The sequence below is a fragment of the Salmo trutta genome, chromosome 7, assembly GCF_901001165.1.
Source record: "Salmo trutta chromosome 7, fSalTru1.1, whole genome shotgun sequence".
Lineage (NCBI taxonomy): Eukaryota > Metazoa > Chordata > Actinopteri > Salmoniformes > Salmonidae > Salmo > Salmo trutta.
The window spans coordinates 33,525,046-33,548,396 of record NC_042963.1 but is presented as its reverse complement, the minus strand read 5'-3'; the positions used below and the strand labels follow the sequence as shown (position 1 = coordinate 33,548,396).

General features: G+C 47.6%; 1 protein-coding gene across 1 annotated transcript in view; it reads left to right on the top strand.

Moving 5' to 3' along the window:
* The window catches only part of wwox (WW domain containing oxidoreductase), a 301,658-nt gene that overhangs the window by 68,046 nt on the left and 210,261 nt on the right, over window positions 1–23,351 (top strand). Inside the window, exon 6 of the mRNA XM_029758645.1 lies at window positions 10,024–10,112. Within this exon, the coding sequence (XP_029614505.1) occupies window positions 10,024–10,112 (89 nt within the window). The remainder of the gene's footprint in view (window positions 1–10,023; window positions 10,113–23,351) is intronic.

Here is a 23,351-nt window from a genome sequence, read left to right as displayed (position 1 = left end):
GTGTGTGTGTGACCCAGCCAGGTAGAGAGGTGTGTGTGTGACCCAGCCAGGTAGAGAGGTGTGTGTGTGTGTGACCCAGCCAGGTAGAGAGGTGTGTGTGTATGTGACCCAGCCAGGTGGAGAGGTGTGTGTGTGTGTGACCCAGCCAGGTGGAGAGGTGTTTGTGTGTGTGACCCAGCCAGGTGGAGAGGTGTGTGTGTGTGTGTGTGACCCAGCCAGGTGGAGAGGTGTGTGTGTGTGTGTGACCCAGCCAGGTGGAGAGGTGTGTGTGTGTGTGACCCAGCCAGGTGGAGAGGTGTGTGTGTGTGTGTGTGTGTGTGTGTGTGTGTGTGACCCAGCCAGGTGGAGAGGTGTGTGTGTGTGTGTGTGTGTGTGTGACCCAGCCAGGTGGAGAGGTGTATGTGACCCAGCCAGGTGGAGAGGTGTGTGTGTATGTGACCCAGCCAGGTGGAGAGGTGTGTGTGTGTGTGACCCAGCCAGGTGTAGAGAGGTGTGTGACCCAGCCAGGTGGAGCGGTGTGTTTGTGTGTGTGACCCAGCCAGGTGGAGAGGTGTGTGTATGTGACCCAGCCAGGTGGAGAGGTGTGTGTATGTGACCCAGCCAGGTGGAGAGGTGTGTGTGTGTGTGACCCAGCCAGGTGGAGAGGTGTGTGTGTATGTGACCCAGCCAGGTGGAGAGGTGTATGTGTGTGACCCAGCCAGGTGGAGAGGTGTGTGTGTGTGTGTGACCCAGCCAGGTGGAGAGGAGTGTGTGTGACCCAGCCAGGTGGAGAGGTGTGTGTATGTGACCCAGCCAGGTGGAGAGGTGTGTGTATGTGACCCAGCCAGGTGGAGAGGTGATTGGTGGGTATTTATGAAGGAACGTCATCATTCTGATAGGATGATTTATGACCAGTTCGTGCTGCCTTTTCCCTCCTCCCTCTTCCCACATTTTCTCTTTCTCCCCAAAATATATCTCTGATCAAGTACAGATTTAAAAGCTGATGACCAATTTAGAGTGATGTGGTCAGGACAAGGTCATGGAGGAATGAGCTAAATGAGCTGGTCAAAGCCAGCTCTCTTAAATGCTTTTATAAGGTGCCCTTTTCACATGAGGACTTCTCTGCTTGCTCACTTTCACACATAGAACTTGGTATGAACACACATCATTACTACTGTAGCTTAGAGGGATCCCCTTTGTATTATCTGCTCTTAAATGGCTTGGGATTACTTAAATAGTTTATTTATTTGTTCTCAAATAATTATATAATATACTCTCATATCTTCTCTATCTCTTCCTCATCCCCCATCGGCATATTTCTCTCCACTACTCCTGAACAGTAGTGGTGGGGGCAGCACGGGTGAGGAGAGGGGCAGTATGGGGTGAGGAGAGGGGCAGTATGGGGTGAGGAGAGGGGCAGTATGGGGTGAGGAGAGAGGGCAGTATGGGGTGAGGAGAGGGGCAGTATGGGGTGAGGAGAGAGGGCAGTATGGGGTGAGGAGAGGGGCAGTATGGGGTGAGGAGAGGGGCAGTATGGGGTGAGGAGAGGGGCAGTATGGGGTGAGGAGAGAGGGCAGTATGGGGTGAGGAGAGGGGCAGTATGGGGTGAGGAGAGGGGCAGTATGGGGTGAGGAGAGGGGCAGTATGGGGTGAGGAGAGAGGGCAGTATGGGGTGAGGAGAGAGGGCAGCACGGGTGAGGAGAGGGGCAGTATGGGGTGAGGAGAGAGGGCAGTATGGGGTGAGGAGAGGGGCAGTATGGGGTGAGGAGAGAGGGCAGTATGGGGTGAGGAGAGGGGCAGTATGGGGTGAGGAGAGGGGCAGTATGGGGTGAGGAGAGGGGCAGTATGGGGTGAGGAGAGGGGCAGTACGGGGTGAGGAGAGGGGCAGCACGGGGTTAGGAGAGGAACAGCACGGGATGAGGAGAGGGGCAGCACGGGGTGAGGAGAGGGGCAGCACGGGGTGAGGAGAGGGGCAGCACGGGGTGAGGAGAGGAGCAGTATGGGGTGAGGAGAGGGGCAGCACGAGGTGAGGAGAGGGGCAGGACGGGGTGAGGAGAGGGGCAGTACGGGGTGAGGAGAGGGGCAGTACGGGGTGAGGAGAGGGGCAGCACGAGGAGAGGGGCAGTACGGGGTGAGGAGAGGGGCAGTACGGGGTGAGGAGAGGGGCAGCACGGGGTGAGGAGAGGGGCAGCACGGGGTGAGGAGAGGTGCAGTACGGGGTGAGGAGAGGGGCAGTACGGGGTGAGGAGAGGGGCAGCACGGGATGAGGAGAGGGGCAGCACGGGGTAAGGAGAGGGGCAGCACGGGGTGAGGAGAGGGGCAGGACGGGGTGAGGAGAGGGGCAGCACGGGTTGAGGAGAGAGCAAGGACGGGATGAGGAGAGGGGCAGTACGGGGTGAGGAGAGGGGCAGCACGGGGTGAGGAGAGGGGCAGTACGGGATGAGGAGAGGGGCAGTACGGGGTGAGGAGAGGGGCAGCACGGGGTGAGGAGAGAGGGCAGTATGGGGTGAGGAGAGGGGCAGTATGGGGTGAGGAGAGAGGGCAGTATGGGGTGAGGAGAGAGGGCAGCACGGGTGAGGAGAGGGGCAGTATGGGGTGAGGAGAGGGGCAGTATGGGGTGAGGAGAGAGGGCAGTATGGGGTGAGGAGAGGGGCAGTATGGGGTGAGGAGAGAGGGCAGTATGGGGTGAGGAGAGGGGCAGTATGGGGTGAGGAGAGGGGCAGTATGGGGTGAGGAGAGGGGCAGTATGGGGTGAGGAGAGGGGCAGTATGGGGTGAGGAGAGGGGCAGTATGGGGTGAGGAGAGGGGCAGTACGGGGTGAGGAGAGGGGCAGCACGGGGTTAGGAGAGGAACAGCACGGGATGAGGAGAGGGGCAGCACGGGGTGAGGAGAGGGGCAGCACGGGGTGAGGAGAGGGGCAGCACGGGGTGAGGAGAGGGGCTGCACGGGGTGAGGAGAGGAGCAGTATGGGGTGAGGAGAGGGGCAGCACGAGGTGAGGAGAGGGGCAGGACGGGGTGAGGAGAGGGGCAGTACGGGGTGAGGAGAGGGGCAGTACGGGGTGAGGAGAGGGGCAGCACGAGGAGAGGGGCAGTACGGGGTGAGGAGAGGGCAGCACGGGGTGAGGAGAGGGGCAGCACGGGGTGAGGAGAGGGGCAGCACGGGGTGAGGAGAGGTGCAGTACGGGGTGAGGAGAGGGGCAGTACGGGGTGAGGAGAGGGGCAGCACGGGATGAGGAGAGGGGCAGCACGGGGTAAGGAGAGGGGCAGCACGGGGTGAGGAGAGGGGCAGGACGGGGTGAGGAGAGGGGGCAGCACGGGTTGAGGAGAGAGCAAGGACGGGATGAGGAGAGGGGCAGTACGGGGTGAGGAGAGGGGCAGCACGGGGTGAGGAGAGGGGCAGTACGGGATGAGGAGAGGGGCAGTACGGGGTGAGGAGAGGGGCAGCACGGGGTGAGGAGAGGGGCAGTACGGGATGAGGAGAGGGGCAGTACGGGGTGAGGAGAGGGGCAGCACGGGGTGGGGAGAGGAGCAGTACGGGTTGAGGAGAGGGGCAGCACGGGGTGAGGAGAGGGGCAGTACGGGGTGAGGAGAGGAGTGTGAGACCAGTGAGCGGGAGCTAGTGCATTATCCTAGGGGATTATTTGCCCGTTCCACTAGCTCCATTAGGGCTGGCTTCAACACTATTAAAGGGGTCAGTGGTGTGTGTGTGTGTGTGTGTGTGTGTGTGTGTGTGTGTGTGTGTGTGTGTGTGTGTGTGTGTGTGTGTGTGTGTGTGTGTGTGTGTGTGTGTGTGTGTGTGTGTGTGAGGTTGGTAGAGTGGTCTAGTTCCTTATTGAACAGGAAGGGGCAGGCCCAATCTCTTTCCTCTCTCCATCCCTCCTCTCTCCATCCCTCCTCTCTCCATCCCTCCTCTCTCCATCCCTCCTCTCTCCAGGAGTGAAATGTTGTGAAAGTCAAAACGGTGACAGGTATGTTAGAGAGCTGTTCTCTAGGGGTGACTGGTGTTGGGGGGAGAGGGAGAAGGGTATGGTGGTCTGTATGGTGGTCTGATGCTTGTGTTGTCGTCATGGTGAACTTGTGCCTTGAGTCCTCACCATGTGGCAGACAGACAGACCGACCGACCCACACAGACAGACACCATGCTCTGTCAGGCTTCTCCCTAATGGATGTCAATGCACTGCCTTTGTCATTCTGTTTTAGCTAAAACCATTATTTCATGAGGAGTGTTCAGCCAAAGTCAGAGGAATGACTTTCCCAGTAGTATTTAACCTGTCTGCTGTAGTGCAGTAAGTCTTACTTCCCCAACACCCTTCAAGAGACCACCAATTGTCAGCCTCCTCGTAAAACTCCTGAATGTTTGTGCCATGTTCTCCCTCTCTCTCTCTCTCTCTCTCTCTCTCTTTCCCTCTTTCTTTCCCCCCCCTTCTCTCCTTCAGAACCCTGGCCATCTGTCTAATTGTTCACCTCCATCGCTTAATGCTTTTTACATGCTTTCCCCCTCTTTCCAGGCAATAAACTTTATTTTCTTCACAAGATCTCAATCTGTATGGGGAGGGTAGGCAGGCAGGTAGGGAGAAGGAGGGAGGACCAGTAGGGTGGGAGGAGGAGGGAGGACCGGTAGGGTGGGAGGAGGAGGGAGGACCGGTAGGGTGGGAGGAGGAGGGAGGACCGGTAGGGTGGGAGGAGGAGGGAGGACCGGTAGGGTGGGAGGAGAAGGGAGGACCGGTAGGGTGGGAGGAGGAGGGAGGACCGGTAGGGTGGGAGGAGAAGGGAGGACCGGTAGGGTGGGAGGAGAAGGGAGGACCGGGAGGGTGGGAGGAGGAGGGAGGACCGGTAGGGTGGGAGGAGGAGGGAGGACCGGTAGGGTGGGAGGAGGCGGGAGGACGGTAGGGTGGAGAGGAGGAGGACCGGTAGGGTGGGAGGAGGGGGAGGTACGGTAGGGTGGGAGGAGGAGGAGTAGGTACCCGGTTAGGGTGGGAGGAGACAGGGAGGACCGGTAGGTGGGAGGAGGAGGGAGGACGGTATGGTGGGAGGAGGAGGGAGGACCGGTAGGGTGGGAGGAGGAGGGAGGACCCGGTAGGGTGGGAGGAGGAGGGAGTACCGGTAGGGTGGGAGGAGAAGGGAGGACCGGTAGGGTGGGAGGAGGAGGGAGGACCGGTAGGGTGGGGAGGAGAAGGGAGGACCGGTAGGGTGGGAGGAGGAGGGAGGACCGGTAGGGTGGGAGGAGGAGGGAGGACCGGTAGGGTGGGAGGAGGGAGGGTTAGAAGTCATGCTGCCCCTCTCCCTCTGCTGGATTTGCTATAGTACCCCCATACCCACTCCATCCCTCCATCTCTTTCTCTCTCATATTGTATTCATATTGAGCCTTTTATGTAAAAATATGTTTGTCCCAAAGTGCTTTAACAGCAACCCTGGCCTGAACCCCTCAGAACAAGGATACATAAGTGTTCAGGAAAAACCCTCAAGGTGGGAGGCAACCTTGAGAGGAACCAGACTCTAGTGGGGGAGGCGAGGGAGGCATAGACCGTGGGTGTGTGTGTGTGTGTGTCACATTTCTGGGGTCATAAATGAGCTGATTATATCCTGTCTTACCTGTGATTAGTGCTGTTTGTAGATGACAGGAAACAGATCCTCTATAATCAGACTTCTGTAATGGCCATAATAACCTCCTTCACGTTGTGGGATCGCAGCCCTGTAATGCTATATAAAGCATCAGGAGAACCATTCTGGGTCAGATCCGCTGTGGTTTGAGTAAAGACAAAAATAACTCAATATACTTTAAAATGACTGAAACCAAATGGAAACCGTGAGGTAAAGGACCTACATTCTGTCCAGCCCGCGAAGAATCACTAGACAGCCAGGAAGCATTGAACATTCCAAAGATTATGGATAGAGGACAATTTTAGCAAATTTTGACACCAATAAAATATAACAGGTTTTCAGTGCGGTCCTCCGGACCTCGTTGAAGACAGAATGCAGCCCCCAGGGCAAATGAGTTTCCCACCCCTAGAGTAGATCATTCTACGCTGGTATGGTTTTACCCTTGAGTCACAGCATTGAGGGTGTGTGTGTGTGTGTGTGTGTGTGTGTTTGTGTGTGTGTGTGTGTGTGTGTGTGTGTGTGTGTGTGTGTGTGTGTGTGTGTGTGTGTGTGTGTGTGTGTGTGTGTGTGTGTGTGTGTGTGTGTGTGAGAATGTGAATGTATTAATACTCATAGGGGCAGTAAAAATGCGAGTGTAAAATGCCTGAAAAGTGTACCTGAAATATGAAGGAGCTGTTAACCCTTGGCGTGCTTGGTTGGGTATTGTTCCATATGAGTCCTTGCTGTGGCTGTCATCTACAGTTACTCTCTACAGTTACTCTCTACAGTTACTCTCTACAGTTACTCTCTACAGTTACTCTCTACAGAGACAGATGCATGAAGGAAAGTCATTCCCTTATGACATTCCTGGGTTAGAGACGAGATGTGGGAAAGGCTGTCAGGGAGTCGGAATCGGAAAGCGGAGCGTGGAACACTCTTCCTGGGGTAATGTGAGCTGACAGTGTTCTCTAGGGACAGCGGGGAAAGTGTGCATCAGGAATAACTGATATTCCTAATCCCAGACCGTGGGGATCACAGGAGTGATGTCTCTCTCAGGTGTGAGGATGAGTCTGACGGACCATTTACACTCTCTCTCTCTCTCTCTCTCTCTCCGTCTCTCTCTCTCCGTCTCTCTCTCTCTCTCTCTCTCTCTCTCTCTCTCGTCTCGTCTCGTCTCGTCTCGTCTCGTCTCGTCTCTTCTCTTCTCTTCTCTTCTCTTCTCTTCTCTTCTCTTCTCTTCTCTTCTCTTCTCTTCTCTTCTCTTCTCTCTTCTCTCTTCTCTTCTCTTCTCTTCTCTTCTCTTCTCTTCTCTTCTCTTCTCTTCTCTTCTCTTTCTTCTTCTCTTCTCTTCTCTTCTCTTCTCTTCTCTTCTCTTCTCGTCTCGTCTCGTCTCGTCTCGTCTCGTCTCGTCTCTCTAAATTCAATTGACTTTATTGACATGGCAAGTTCATTATTACTTACATTGTCAAAGTATACATATCGAGAAAAAATATATATAAATAAATGGTGGGACCAACAGCAATAATAATAGTAGTAGTGGACATGGGATTACCATCAACAACTACAACAACAATATTAATCAGAACAACAATACATTAAAACAATGGTAGTAGACCAGTGTCAACATGACTGAGAAGACACATGACCTGGTATGAAAAACAAAACTAAACAAGATGGGAAATATTATCCACATTACATTGCACTTTTCACTGGCTGTCCCTCAGGTTGTGGCAGGAGGACACATATTTGGCTGCCAAAACTGCACATTTTGGCTTTTCACCCAATAAATATTTGATTTTTTTCTTCATCTTTTATAGTTTCAAATTCTTTGTATTGAATTATAATTTTCGGAAAGAAATGTTCTCTTAGGTCTGAGTATTTGTCACAGTGTAATAGGAAATGCAGCTGTCTCTACCTTTCCCCTGGAGCAGAGTGAGCACAGACTGTCCTCTCTGGGCAGCCAGGTTTGTCTGTGACGACCGATCTCTATAGCCAGACTGTCCTCTCTGGGCAGCCAGGTTTGTCTGTGACGACCGGTCTCTATAGCCAGACTGTCCTCTCTGGGCAGCCAGGTTTGTCTGTGACGACCGGTCTCTATAGCCAGACTGTCCTCTCTGGGCAGCCAGGTTTGTCTGTGACGACCGGTCTCTATAGCCAGACTGTCTCTCTGGGCAGCCAGGTTTGTCTGTGACGACCGGTCTCTATAGCCAGACTGTCCTCTCTGGGCAGCCAGGTTTGTCTGTGACGACCGGTCTCTATAGCCAGACTGTCCTCTCTGGGCAGCCAGGTTTGTCTGTGACGACCGGTCTCTATAGCCAGACTGTCCTCTCTGGGCAGCCAGGTTTGTCTGTGATGAACGGTCTCTATAGCCAGACTGTCCTCTCTGGGCAGCCAGGTTTGTCTGTGATGAACGGTCTATAGCCAGACTGTCCTCTCTGAGTCTGTACTTAGTCAGTGTTTTCCTCAGTTGTGTATCAGTCACAGTGGTCAGATAGTCTGCCACCAAGTACTGTCTGTTTAGAACCAAATAGCATTGAAGTTTACTTAGATTTTTTTGTGGTGTCTTTCCAATAGGTGATATATTTTTCTTTTTGTTTTGTGATGATTTGGTTGGGCCTCCCTCGCCTCCCCCAAGGTTTCTCTCTCTCTCTGGTAATACATATCTGACAGGATCAGCTGGGTGTGTAGACTGATCCAGACTGATAGAGTAGATAATGAATAGTCTGTAGACTGATCCAGTGTGATAGAGTAGATAATGAATAGTCTGTAGACTGATCCAGTGTGATAGAGTAGATAATGAATAGTCTGTAGACTGATCCAGACTGATAGAGTAGATAATGAATAGTCTGTAGACTGATCCAGTGTGATAGAGTAGATAATGAATAGTCTGTAGACTGATCCAGACTGATAGAGTAGATAATGAATAGTCTGTAGACTGATCCAGTGTGATAGAGTAGATAATGAATAGTCTGTAGACTGATCCAGTGTGATAGAGTAGATAATGAATAGTCTGTAGACTGATCCAGTGTGATAGAGTAGATAATGAATAGTCTGTAGACTGATCCAGTGTGATAGAGTAGATAATGAATAGTCTGTAGACTGATCCAGTGTGATAGAGTAGATAATGAATAGTCTGTATTCGGTGTGTAAATGCAGGTACGCATTCAGCTGTACAGTCATCTATTGTTCACCGCTTCTCTCATCCTCTCCTCTCCCTGTCCACCAGCATATGGTGTGTGATGAGCTACACATGGACAGACAGAACCATGAGCATTTACACAGAACCATGAGCATTTACACATAACCACGAGCATTTACACATAACCACGAGCATTTACACAGAACTATGAACATTTACACAGAACCATGAGCATTTACACAGAACCACGAGCATTTACACAGAACCACGAGCATTTACACAGAACCATGAACATTTACACAGAACCATGAGCATTTACACAGAACCACGAGCATTTACACAGAACCACGAGCATTTACACAGAACCATGAACATTTACACAGAACCATGAACATTTACACAGAACCATGAGCATTTACACATAACCACGAGCATTTACACATAACCACGAGCATTTACACAGAACCATGAGCATTTACACAGAACCACGAGCATTTACACATAACCACGAGCATTTACACATAACCACGAGCATTTACACAGAACCATGAGCATTTACACAGAACCATGAGCATTTACACATAACCACGAGCATTTACACATAACCACGAGCATTTACACAGAACCACGAGCATTTACACAGAACCATGAACATTTACACAGAACCATGAGCATTTACACAGAACCACGAGCATTTACACAGGACCACGAGCATTTACACAGAACCACGAGCATTTACACAGAACCATGAGCATTTACACATAACCACGAGCATTTACACAGAACCACGAGCATTTACACAGAACCATGAACATTTACACAGAACCACGAGCATTTACACAGAACCACGAGCATTTACACAGAACCACGAGCATTTACACAGAACCACGAGCATTTACACAGAACCACGAACATTTACACAGAACCATGAGCATTTACACAGAACCATGAACATTTACACAGAACCATGAGCATTTACACAGAACCATGAACATTTACACAGAACCATGAGCATTTACACAGAACCATGAACATTTACACAGAACCATGAACATTTACACAGAACCATGAGCATTTACACAGAACCACGAGCATGTCAGGAACCATCAACAGCCTGAGAGAAATGTGAACCTGTCTGCTGTAGTTGAGCTGTGGTCATAATGTCTCATCAGATCTGGAGCCGTCTGCAGTCGGTCTGGTCTAACTCAACATCAGCAGATGGTTGCTTCTGGAGGAGCTAGTGTTTGTGTCATACCAAACTTCATGATGTTGATGATGAGGAGGATGATGATAAACGTATTGTGTGTTGTCTGTTCTCTCTGCAGCACAAGGCCAGGTTGGAGGCCATGATGTTGGACCTGGCCTCTCTCCGCAGTGTCAGAGAGTTCGCTGACTCCTTCAAGACCAAGAAACTGTAAGTAACCTGTTATGTCTGTTTATTCCTATGAGCTTTTACTGTAGCAATATGAACTGCCCCAGGGTTCCACACTCTCCGTAGTCGATGTGAGTAAGACCTTTAAACAGGTTAACATTCACAAGGCAACAGGGTCAGATGGATTACCAGGACGCCTACCCAGAGCATGCGCTGACCAGCTGGCAAGTGTCTTCACTGACATTTTCTATCTCTCTCTGACCCAGTCTGTAATACCTACAGTGAGGGAAAAAAGTATTTGATCCCCTGCTGATTTTGAACGTTTGCCCACTGACAAAGATATGATCAGTCTATCATTTTAATGGTAGGTTTATTTGAACAGTGAGAGACAATAACAACAACAAAAAATCCAGTAAAACCCATGTCAAAAATGTTATAAATTGATATGCATTTTAATGAGGGAAATAAGTATTTGACCCCCTCTCAATCAGAAAGATTTCTGGCTCCCAGGTGTCTTTTATACAGGTAACGAGCTGAGATTAAAGGGAGTGCTCCTAATCTCAGTTTGTTACCTGTATAAAAGACACCTGTCCACAGAAGCAATCAATCAATCAGATTCCAAACTCTCCACCATGGCCAAGACCAAAGAGCTCTCCAAGGATGTCAGGGACAGGATTGTAGACCTACACAAGGCTGGATAGGGCTACAAGACCATCGCCAAGCAGCTTGGTGAGAAGGTGACAACAGTTGGTGCGATTATTCGCAAATGGAAGAAACACAAAAGAACTGTCAATCTCCCTCGGCCTGGGGCTCCATGCAAGATCTCACCTCGTGGAGTTGCAATGATCATGAGAACGGTGAGGAATCAGCCCAGAACTAAACGGGAGGATCTTGTCAAGGATTTCAAGGCAGCTGGGACCATAGTCACCAAGAAAACAATTGGTAACACACTACGCCGTGAAGGACTGAAATCCTGCAGCGCCCGCAAGGTCCCCCTGCTCAAGAATACATATACATGCCCGTCTGAAGTTTGCCAATGAACATCTGAATGATTCAGAGGACAACTGGGTGAAAGTGTTGTGGTCAGATGAGACCAAAATGGAGCTCTTTGGCATCAACTCAACTCTCCGTGTTTGGAGAAGGAGGAATGCTGCCTATGACCCTAAGAACACCATCCCCACCGTCAAACATGGAGGTGGAAACATTATGCTTTGGGGGTGTTTTTCTGCTAAGGGGACAGGACAACTTCACCGCATCAAAGGGACGATGGACATGTACCATAAAATATTGGGTGAGAACCTCCTTCCCTCAGCCAGGGCATTGAAAATGGGTCGTGGATGGGTATTCCAGCATGACAATGACCCAAAACACACGGCCAAGGCAACAAAGGAGTGGCTCAAGAAGAAGCACATTAAGGTCCTGGAGTGGCCTAGCCAGTCTCCAGACCTTAATCCCATAGAAAATCTGTGGAGGGAGCTGAAGGTTCGAGTTGCCAAACGTAAGCCTCGAAACCTTAATGACTTGGAGAAGATTTGCAAAGAGGAGTGGGACAAAATACATCCTGAGATGTGTGCAAACCTGGTGGCCAACTACAAGAAACGTCTGACCTCTGTGATTGACAACAAAGGTTTTGCCACCAAGTACTAAGTCATGTTTTGCAGAGGGGTCAAATACTTATTTCCCCCATTAAAATGCAAATCATTTTATAGCATTTTTTACATTTGTTTTTCTGGATTCTTTTGTTGTTATTCTGTCTCTCACTGTTCAAATAAACCTACCATTAAAATGATAGACTGATCATTTCTTTGTCAGTGGGCAAACGTACAAAATCAGCAGGGGATCAAATACTTTTTTCCCTCACTGTACATGTTTCAAGCAGACCACCATAGTCCCTGTGACCAAGAACACTAAGGTAACTTGTCTAAATGACTACTGACCCGTAGCACTCACATCTGTAGCCATGAAGTGTTTTGAAAGGCTGGTCATGGCTCACATCAACACCATCATCCCAGACAGAATGGACTCACTCCAATTTACATACCGCCCCAACAGATCCACAGATGATGCAATCTCTATTGCACTCTACGCTGCCCTTTCACACCTGGACAAAAGGAATACCTATGTGAAAATGCTGTTAATTGAATATGGTTCAGCGTTCAACACCATAGTGCCCTCCAAGCTCATCACCAAGCTAAGGACCCTGGGACTAAACACCTCTGTCGGGTCTTTGGCTATGCCGGATTAAGTGATATGACATGCTATTCTATAAAGTCCTTTCTCTGTAATTAATATTACCTGATTGAGCTAATCATGTAAATGTAATTAAATAGAAAGTCGGGGCACCACGAAAGAGTGTTTAGAGAGCTGTTACCTTCCGAATAAACTCTGAAAGACCTAGTAATATTTTACATCAATAGCAGTCAATATTAATCCTCACCTTATTTCAGTCTCATCTGAAAGTTGTACATTCTTGGTTATCTTCACGAACCCTGGCTAACAAGTTGAATCAGATATACAAAATTGGGTATAATTATTTATTTACTAAATACCTAACTAATCACACAGAATTACATATACACAGAATGCAGATTATGTCATACAGAAAACGTCCCTGGTGGACGGAACCTGTATGATGGCTTGTTACACAAAGAGAGGGGGTTGGGCTTAAATGAAAGAGCGGGAAGACTGAGGAACAAAGGGAGAAGCTGTGCTATCGTAAATACAGTATCTTATGCATTCTAAATTACCGCCCATTTGGAAAAGGAAAATGAAATAAATATTTACTCTGAGCTGCGCTTCCGTAGGTTGGTCGTAGATGCTGGCCGTGTTGGCCAACAGAGATCTTCCTGTCCTCGGAAGAATGTCTCTGGTGGCAAATTGGATACGTTGTAGTATCTTCATTGTGTATTAGACTGGATACGTCGTCCGTCCTTTCCTAGCCCACGTTTACAGCTGCTGTTGCTAACTCAACGGCTAGGAGGTCTCATTTCTTTAGTGAATAAGAGTTCAAAGTTCATACCATTCACAACCAAAGCTCACGCTGAGGTTGGCTTAGTTCTGTAGTTGACATGTTAGTCCTTTTTAACGTATTGACCGTCGTCCTATCGTCCTCGGAACCGGAGGTTACATTTTCGTCAAGGGCTTATATAGTGGAGGGAGAGAAGGGTGTGTTTCATAGTTTATAACCCATGTCTCTTCACAGGGGCGGGCCACTGATTGAGCAGAGCTCTAACCTTATGAAAACCCAATTCTCTCATTTGGAAGCTAAAATTACGTTTAATCTTTTCACAAATAGTTTCATTTAAATGCATTTAAATTGCACAACAATTCCATGTGAACCTGATAACTATAATGTGTAGACTTTCCCAGATACAGTTTATGTCGTCCTGTCATCAGTCATAATGTCTCAGATGACAACCGAACTGACATCACATTCATTAAAACCTGTTAGGGACAGACGTTCCGCTAGCGGAACGCCTCACCAATATCCAATAGTATAGCGTGGCGCGAATTACAAACACCTCAAAAATGCTATAACTTCAATTTCTCAAACATATGACTATTTTACACCATTTTAAAGATAAGACTCTCGTTAATCTAACCACACTGTCCGATTTCAAAAAGGCTTTACAGCGAAAGCAAAACATTAGATTATGTCAGGAGAGTACCCTCCCAAAAAATAATCACACAGCGCCATTTTCAAAGCAAGTATATATGTCACAAAAACCAAAACCACAGCTAAATGCAGCACTAACCTTTGATGATCTTCATCAGATGACACTCCTAGGACATTATGTTATACAATACATGCATGTTTTGTTCAATCAAGTTCATATTTATATCAAAAAACAGCTTTTTACATTAGCATGTGATGCTCAGAACTAGCATACCCACCGCAAACTTCCGGTGAATTTACTAAATTACTCACGATTAACGTTCACAAAATACATAACAATTATTTTAAGAATTATAGATACAGAACTCCTTTATGCAATCGCGGTGTCCGATTTTAAAATAGCTTTTCGGTGAAAGCACATTTTGCAATATTCTGAGTACATAGCCCGGCCATCACGGCTAGCTATTTTGACACCCACCAAGTTTGGCCCTCAACAAACTCAGATTTACTATAAGAAAAATTGGATTACCTTTGCTGTTCTTCGTCAGAATGCACTCCCAGGACTTCTACTTCAACAACAAATGTTGTTTCGGTTCGAAATAATCCATAGTTATATCCAAATAGCTCCGTTTTGTTTTTGCGTTCAGATAACTATCCGAAGGGTGACGCGCCGGCGCATTTCGTGACAAAAAATGTCAAAATATTCCATTACCGTACTTCGAAGCATGTCAAACGCTGTTTAAAATACATTTTTATGCGATTTTTCTCGTAAAATAGCAATAATATTCCAACCGGGCAACGTTGTATTCGTTCAAACACTGAAAGTAAAACATGGAGTCGTCTCGTGCATGCGCGCTCCAGTGTCATTGTTCTCAGAAGGACCACTCACAAAAACCCCTGCTGTTTTTCGCCCAGAGACTGGAGAGCTCTCCTTCCACTTTCTTCTCAGGTTTTGGCCTGCCATATGAGTTCTGTTATACTCACTGACACCATTCAAACAGTTTTAGAAACTTTAGAGTGTTTTCTATCCAAATCTACTAATTATATGCATATTCCAGATTCTGGGCAGGAGTAGTAACCAGATTAAATCGGTATGTTTTTTATCCGGACGTGAAAATACTGCCCCCTATCCCTAACAGGTTGTTTAAGTACCAATGCATATTTTCAACTGGTTCTATTACCGAAATATTGTTCCTTTCCCCCCACTTGTTTGATGTTCCCAGACTCTCTATGTTTAACAAAGGCTATTCAAGAGTCCTTCAGTAGAGTCAGAGAGAGAGGGAAGGGAGAAAGGTATTTATGGGGGGGTCATAAATCTTACCCACAGGCCAACGTCATGACACCTCCCTCTGCAACTAGTTCCTGGACATCCTGACAGGCCGCCCCCGGTGGTAAGGGTAGGCAACAACACATCCGCCACGTTGACCCTCAACACGGGGGCCCCTCCGGGGTGTGTGCTTAGTTCCCTTCTGTACTCCCTGTTCACCCACGACTGCGTGGCCGCGCACGACACCAACACTGTCTTTAAGTTTGCTGATAACACAATGGTGGTTGGCTTGATCACCGACCAAGATGAGACAGCCTATAGGTAGGAGGTCAGTGACCTGGCAGGGTGGTGCCAGGACAACAACCTCTCCCTCAATGTCAGCAAGACAAAGTACCTGTTCGTGAACTGCAGGAAACAGAGAGCCCAGCACCCCCCCGTCCATATCGTCAGGGCTGTAGTGGAGCGGGTTGAGGGCTTCAAGTTCCTCAGTGTCCACATCCCTAAGGAATTAACATGGTTCAAACACACCAGCACAGTTGTGAAGATGGCACGACAATGCCTCTTCTCCCTCAGGAGGCTGAAAAGATCCTCCATGGGCCCTCAGGTCCTCAAAATGTTCCACAGCTGCACCATTGAGAGCATCTTGACTGGCTGCATCACCACTTGGTATGGCAACTGCTTGGCATCCAACTGCAAGGCGCTACAGAGGGTAGTGCGTACGGCCCAGTACATCACCAGGGCCAAGCTTCCTGCCATCCAGGAACTCTATACCAGGTGGTGTCAGAGGAAGGCCCTAAAAATTGTCAGAGACTGCAGCCACCCAAGTCATAGACTGTTCTCTCTGCTAATGCACGGCAAGTGGTACCGATGCACTAAGTCTGGAACCAACAGGACCCTGAACAGCTTCTACCCCCAGGCCATAAGACTACTAAATAGTTAGTCCGGGTAGCTATTGGTTAACTATTGACCCTTTATGCACTAACTCTTTTACTCATCACATTCTCTGCTGCTACAGTTTATTATCTATCCAGTTACTTACTTACTTTACACTAATGAACCTATTCAATCAATGACCAATCTACCTTAATTACCTCGTACCCCTGCACATCAACTCGGTACTGTTACCCTGTGTATGTAGCCACGTTATCATTACTCACATATTTATTATTTGTGCTATTATCTTTCTATTATGTCTCTTATCTCTCTCTCTGCATTGTTGAGAAGGGTATGTAAGTAAGCATGTCACTGTTCGTCTACGTCTGTTGTTTACCAAGCATGTGACATGTTTTATTTTATTTATTCATTTGATTGGAACACTAAGGAAAACATTCTGATGTTTTTTGGATCACTCAAAAATAATTGTATCCATATTTAGCATTTGATTGAATAGGTTCATTAGTGTAAAGTAAGTAAGTAAATTCCACATGCACAGTGGTTTCAGTACCCAAAATCACTCCCTTTAGACCCCAATATAATTCTAGGACGCTGCTGTAGATCACTGAGAGTTTTCACACACATTTCAAACAAACAGACAAAGCTCAAAAACAAAGAACAAATGACAATTACAAGTTAACTTAGTTTTAACATTCATGTCAATAGGAATGACACTCATTTTGCCTTCCATTTTGTAGACACTACCAAAAAACGATTAACACTCAACACAACAAAACACCCTAGTTTTTAAATTGTAGTACATTTGACTAAAGTACTCTCTCAAAATGTACCAAGTATAATATATTATACATACACCAATATACATATTTACATGTAAATACAACAATGATCCAAAATGTGACCAGTGGACAATATTTAGAAAGTATTTCAAAACCCACAGAAAGTAGGCTATTTGATTGTTACAGAAGTAAGAATTGTTCAATGTAAAAAAGCAAACAACTATTCAAAGACTATTTCAAAATGTAGGTAACCTCTCTCAGTAAGATTTAGTACAGACCAGGCCTGATGTAAAGCCTACTTTGACAACAATTAAGTGACTGTATTAGATAGATAAAGAGAGAAGATACAAAACACCACAACTGTTCAGAGACTAAAAGATTTGTATGACAATTTCATATTTCACAATGTCACTTTAGTGTTTGCATTTAGCCTACAACATGTCATGGAACTTCTGGAAGCACGGCCCCATCCTGCAAAGTGGCACAGAACACGTCTAGCACCCAAAGGAGGTTTCTACACATCTACAACTCTTTGCCTTGTGTCCACTCCGGATGCACACCCTCTCTTGCGCCATTCAAACTTAACCTGCTTTCAAATCAGTTACAACACTCTTGGCTCCCCTATTCCTGCCACTAGCCATATCACAAAGTGACTTCACAAGCTACATTTTGAAGGCCTTCAGAGTCCAGTACCTGCAGTTTCTGAGAAGGGCCTTTGCAGGGTCCCCCACACAATGTATGCATTTATGATGGCAATGTTGAGCATCCTCCAAAACACATACTTCCACCATTTTATGCCTGTGCATCCAGCATTGTAAAAGCTCATCAGATGGTCAAGCTCTGGAACAGATATAAGTTCCTACCAGTTTTAAAAACAACTCCAAAACCACTGCCACTGTCACTTTAGGCCCAGGCTGTGTGGTACAAGGGTGAATGGTGGTGAATGGTGGGGCAGAGACGCCATGGAAATGTAGGCTCGCGTCTCGGTTGTGTGCGCTCCGTCTTCCCCTCCCTCTTCTTCCACCTCTCCCTCTGCTTCCTCCTCTCCCTTATCCTCTTCTTCCTCCTCTCCTTCATCCTCTTCTTCCTCCTCCCCCTCATCCTTTTCTTCCTCCTCTCCCTCATGTTCCTCTCCCTCCACTCTCCTCTCGATCCACTCCTCCCTCCACTCCACTCTCCTCTCCCTCCACTCTACTCTCGCTCCACTCTCCTCTCGCTCCACTCTCCTCTCGCTCCACTCCTCCCTCCACTCTCCTCTCGCTCCACTCCTCCCTCCACTCTCCTCTCGCTCCACTCCTCCCTCCACTCCTCTTGCTCCAATCTCCTCTCGCTCCACTCTCGTCTCACTCCACTCTCCTCTCGCTCCACTCTCTTCTCGCTCCACTCCTCCCTCCACTCTCGTCTCGCTCCACTCTCCTCTCCATCCCTCCACTCTCCTCTCGCTCCACTCTCCTCTCGCTCCACTCCTCTCTCCTCTCGCTCCACTCCTCCTTCCACTCTCCTCTCCCTCCACTCCACTCTCCTCTCACTCCACTCCTCCCTCCACTCTCCTCTTGCTCCACTTTCCTCTCGCTCCACTCTCCTCTCGCTCCACTCTCCTCTCGCTCCACTCTCCACTCTCCTCTCGCTCCACTCTTCTCTCGCTCCACTCTCCTCTCGCTCCAATCTCCTCTCGCTCCACTCTCGTCTCACTCCACTCTCCTCTCGCTCCAATCTCCTCTCGCTCCACTCTCGTCTCACTCCTCTCTCCTCTCGCTCCACTCCTCCTTCCACTCTCCTCTCCCTCCACTCTCCTCTCACTCCACTCCTCCCTCCACTCTCCTCTTGCTCCACTTTCCTCTCGCTCCACTCTCCTCTCGCTCCACTCTCCTCTCGCTCCACTCTCCACTCTCCTCTCGCTCCACTCTTCTCTCGCTCCACTCTCCTCTCGCTCCACTCTCCTCTCGCTCCACTCTCCTCTTGCTCCACTTTCCTCTCGCTCCACTCTCCTCTCGCTCCACTCTCCTCTCGCTCCACTCTCCACTCTCCTCTCGCTCCACTCTTCTCTCGCTCCACTCTTCTCTCGCTCCACTCTCCTCTCGCTCCACTCTCCTCTCGCTCCACTCCTCCCTCCACTCTCCTCTCGCTCCACTCCTCCCTCCACTCTCCTCTCCCTCCACTCTCCACTCGCTCCACTCTCCTCTCCCTCCACTCCTCCCTCCACTCCTCCCTCCTCGCTCCACATCACTATTCCTCCAATCATCTCTAACTCCTCTTCCTCTAAACAAGTGAAATATCACATTTACATGAGTATTCAGACCCTTTACTCAGTACTTTGTTGAAGCACCTTTGACAGCAATTACAGCCTTGAGTCTTCTTGGGTATGACGCTACAAGCTTGGCACACCTTTATTTGGGGACATTCTCCCATTCTTCTCTGTAGATCCTCTCAAACTCTGTCAGGTTGGATGGGGAGTGTTGCTGCACAGCTATTTTCAGGTCTCTCCAGAGATGTTAGATCAGGTTTAAGTCCGGGCTCTGGCTGGGCTACTCAAGGACATTCAGAGACTTGTCCCAAAGCCACTCCTGTGTTGTCTTGACTGTAAGCTTAGGGTCTTGTCTTGTAGGAAGGTGAAACTTTGTCCCAGTCTGAGTTCCTGAGCGCTGTGGAGCAGGTTTTCATCAAGGATCTCTGTACTTCATCTTTGCCTCGATCCTGACTAGTCTCCCAGTCCCTGCCGATGAAAAACACCCCCACCAGCTCTAGGAAGAGTCTTGGTGGTTCCAAACCTTTTCCATTTTGATGGAGGCCACCGTGTTCTTGGAGACCTTCAATGCTGCAGACATTTTTTGGTACCCTTCCCCAGATTTGTACCTCAACACAATCCTGTCTCTGAGCTCTACGGACAATTCCTTCAACCTCATGGCTTGGTTTTTGCTCTGACATGCACTGTCAACTGTGGGACCTTATATAGACAGGTGTGTGCCTTTCCAAATCATGTCCAATCACTTGAATTGACCACAGGTGGACTCCAATCAAGTTGTAGAAACATCTCAAGGATGATCAATAGAACAGGACACGCATGAGCTCAATTTTGAGTCTCATAGCAAAGGGAATACTTATGTAAATAAGGTATTTCAGTTTTTTATTTGTAATAAATTAGCAAACATTTCTTAAAACCTGTTTTGGCTTTGTCTTTATGGGGTATTGTGTTGTATATTGATGAGGATTTGTATTTATTTAATCCATTTTAGAATAAGGCTGTAACGTAACAAAATATGGAAAAGGTCAAGGGGTCTGAATACTTTCAGATGGCACTGTGTATCTGCTGTTTACCTATTTCATTCACCTCGACATCATTCACAGTGAAAATACATGTCTGCTTCGGCGCTGTCATTTTGAGTAATGCAGTTAAAAACCGTTGAAAAGACAAATGACAGCATACCCGGTGTCTAAATTATATATATATTTTTTGTACCCCTTTTTGTCCCCAATTTCGTGGTATCCAATTGGTAGTTACAGTCTTGTCCCTTCGCTGCAACTCCTGTACGGACTCTGGAGAGGCGAAGGTCGAGAGCCATGTGTCATCTGAAACACGACCCTGCCAAGCCGCGCTGCTTCTTGACACACTGCTCGCTTAACCCGGAAGCCAGCTGCACCAATGTGTCTGAGGGAACACCGTACACCTGGTGACCGTGTTTTGTGCATTTGCTCCCGGCCTGCCACAGGAGTTGCTAGTGCGCAATGGGACAAGAACATCCCTGCCGGCCAAACCCTCCCCTAACCCGGACGACACTGGGCCAATTGTGCGCCATCCCATGGGTCTCCCGGTCCGGGCCGGCTGTGACAGAGCCTGGACTCGAACCAGGATCTCTAGTGGCACAGCTAGCACTGCGATGTTGACACATATGTTATTGTTAGAAAAACAAAGCCTTTCACGGCCGCTATAGTAATTTAAAGAAATAGAGTCGGTGGCCGCTATAGTAATTTAAAGAAATACAGTCGGTGGCCGCTATAGTAATTTAAAGAAATACAGTCGGTGGCCGCTATAGTAATTTAAAGAAATACAGTCGGTGGCCGCTATAGTAATTTAAAGAAATACAGTCGGTGGCCGCTATAGTAATTTAAAGAAATACAGTCGGTGGCCGCTATAGTAATTTAAAGAAATACAGTCGGTGGCCGCTATAGTAATTTAAAGAAATACAGTCGGTGGCCGCTATAGTAATTTAAAGAAATACAGTCGGTGGTCGCTATAGTAATTTAAAGAAATACAGTTGGTGGCCGCTATGGGTTCTAAAGGGATTTATGTTAAGTATCAAAACTAAATGTAATCACTAAAATATATTTGTGGGGGCATCCCAGGGGACGTTAGAGCAGAGTCGAGGGGAGAGGAGAGTCTGTGAGCTGTGAATGGCATGGGGCAGTTGTCTGATACTGCCACAACTATATTAGAGAACGCTTGTCTTCAGGCACAGCAAACACACACATTTCTACCCTGTGTGTGTATTTGTTCCAGCTCCCGTCCATGTATGGCCAATAAAGTCCTGTGTTAATGATCATTGGACAGAGCCCAGCAGCACACAGAGCCAATCACCTCCTCCAGGCAGGTTATCATTGATGTCAGAGATCAGGCCAAAAGGGGCTAGTTACACTAAATATACAATATACTCATCTGTCCCTGTTTGGTACTTAACACCCCCGCTTGACCAGCGCTAAGATAACAGTTCGACCGGGCCAGCAGCAGTAGACCCATTAAAGACCTTCATTAGACCGGTGGTTATGAAGATGAGACCCTGGGCTAGGAACTGATGTCTGCTCTTCTGAGGAGGAGGAGGGGTTATGAGCTCTGAGAGTTACACATTAAGGACAAGTGCTCTCGCCTAACTTGTGTTCTGGTTTTAACTGGTGGTCCCTCTTTAACTGACCTGTAAAATCACCAACAGTTTTTTTGGACAATTTGGATCTATGAAAGTTTGTTGATATCTAACTGAAAGAGGTCTTACATACAGATGTCCTATCTTAATTTGACCAGTTTCTCACAGCAGGAAAATAATCCTGCAGCAACAGGAAATGTGAATTATTATTATATGGATTATAATTAATGGACATTTTTGTAGGGGTTGATTCATTTTTCGTTATTGCAAATCAAGTTAAAACATACAAAAAAACATGTAGAAATTACAAACTTTAGAAGCCTTTTTAAACATTTTTAAACCAAGTTAGCAGTGTATTCCAAATACTTTGTTACTTCATGTCAATCAATTTAGCTTATTTGAGCTGTTCTTGCCATAATATGGACTTGGTCTTTTACCAAATAGGGATATCTTCTGTATACCACCCCTACCTTGTCACAACACAACTGTCTCAAACGCATTAAGAAGGAAAGAAATTCCACAAATTAACTTTTAACAAGGCACACCTGTTAATTGAAATGCAGTCCACGTGACTACCTCATGTAGCTGGTTGAGAGAATGCCAAGAGTGTGCAAAGCTGTCATCAAGGCAAAGGGTGGCTACTTTGAAGAATCTCAAATATAAAATATATTTTGATTTGTTGAACACTTTTTTTGCTTACTACATGATTCCATATGTGTTATTTCATAGTTTGGATGTCTTCAGTATTATTCTACAATGTAGAAAATAGCAAACAATAAAGAAACACCTTTGAATGAGTAGGTGTGTCCAAACACTGCTTTCTTATTACCCACAAACCTGTTCTCTGGCTCTATTAAGTCACTGACGCTGGTTACATTTTAGGCAGTGGATTTGGAATTCAATCTAAAGATGACTTCTTACTTTGGGTTAAACACTGCAGCTAAGAGTTTTTTAAAGATTCTGTATTTAGCACAGTAGAGTATGATTTGCATATGTAAGCATTCTGTAGTTGGCGTGGACTGAGTGTGACTCTCAGTAATGAACCCTGTGTGTGCTGTGTGAGCTGTGTGTGCTGTGTGTGCTGTGTGAGCTGTGTGTGCTGTGTGAGCTGTGTGAGCTGTGTGAGCTGTGTGAGCTGTGTGTGCTGTGTGAGCTGTGTGAGCTGTGTGAGCTGTGTGAGCTGTGTGAGCTGTGTGAGCTGTGTGTGCTGTGTGTGCTGTGTGTGCTGTGTGTTAGGAGGCCTGAAGGTGAATGTTCACTCCAGTCCTCTCTAACAGTGTTATAGGGAAGAATCATTAGAGCCATGCATAACAATTCACACATTCAATTTCTAGCATCCAGTTTTTAATGAATCCAGCAGGCAGTCTTAAACACAGGGTACACAAACTGCCCTGGGCCTCGTAATTAATTCTAAGAAGAAATAAAAAATTGGCGGGTGTTTGGATTGTTCGCCAGTGTTACCGTGGTTTCCAGGTTGCTGGAGGGATGCCGCCGACAAGGATCTCTCACAGCCCGACATGGCCAGAGTACCGAAGCAAACATGTAGGAGCAGTCAACAGTGCTTCTAGACTGGAACCCTGGCCCCTTGGTGTGGAGTCTGTTTGTGAACAGAGCCCCAGAACCAGCTGGCTGATAGAACTTCTCTAGGTTCATCTCTCTGTAGGTGAGGCTTTGTGGTGGAATGTGTGGTCATCGCTTCCTTTTAGGTGGTTGTAGAATTGAACAGCTCTTTTCTGGATGTTGATAACCTTTCAGGGCTAGGCGTCCCGCAACTTCTGGATATTGATAACCTTTCAGGGCTAGGCGTCCCATAACTTCTGGATATTGATAACCTTTCAGGGCTAGGCGTCCCACAACTTCTGGATATTGATA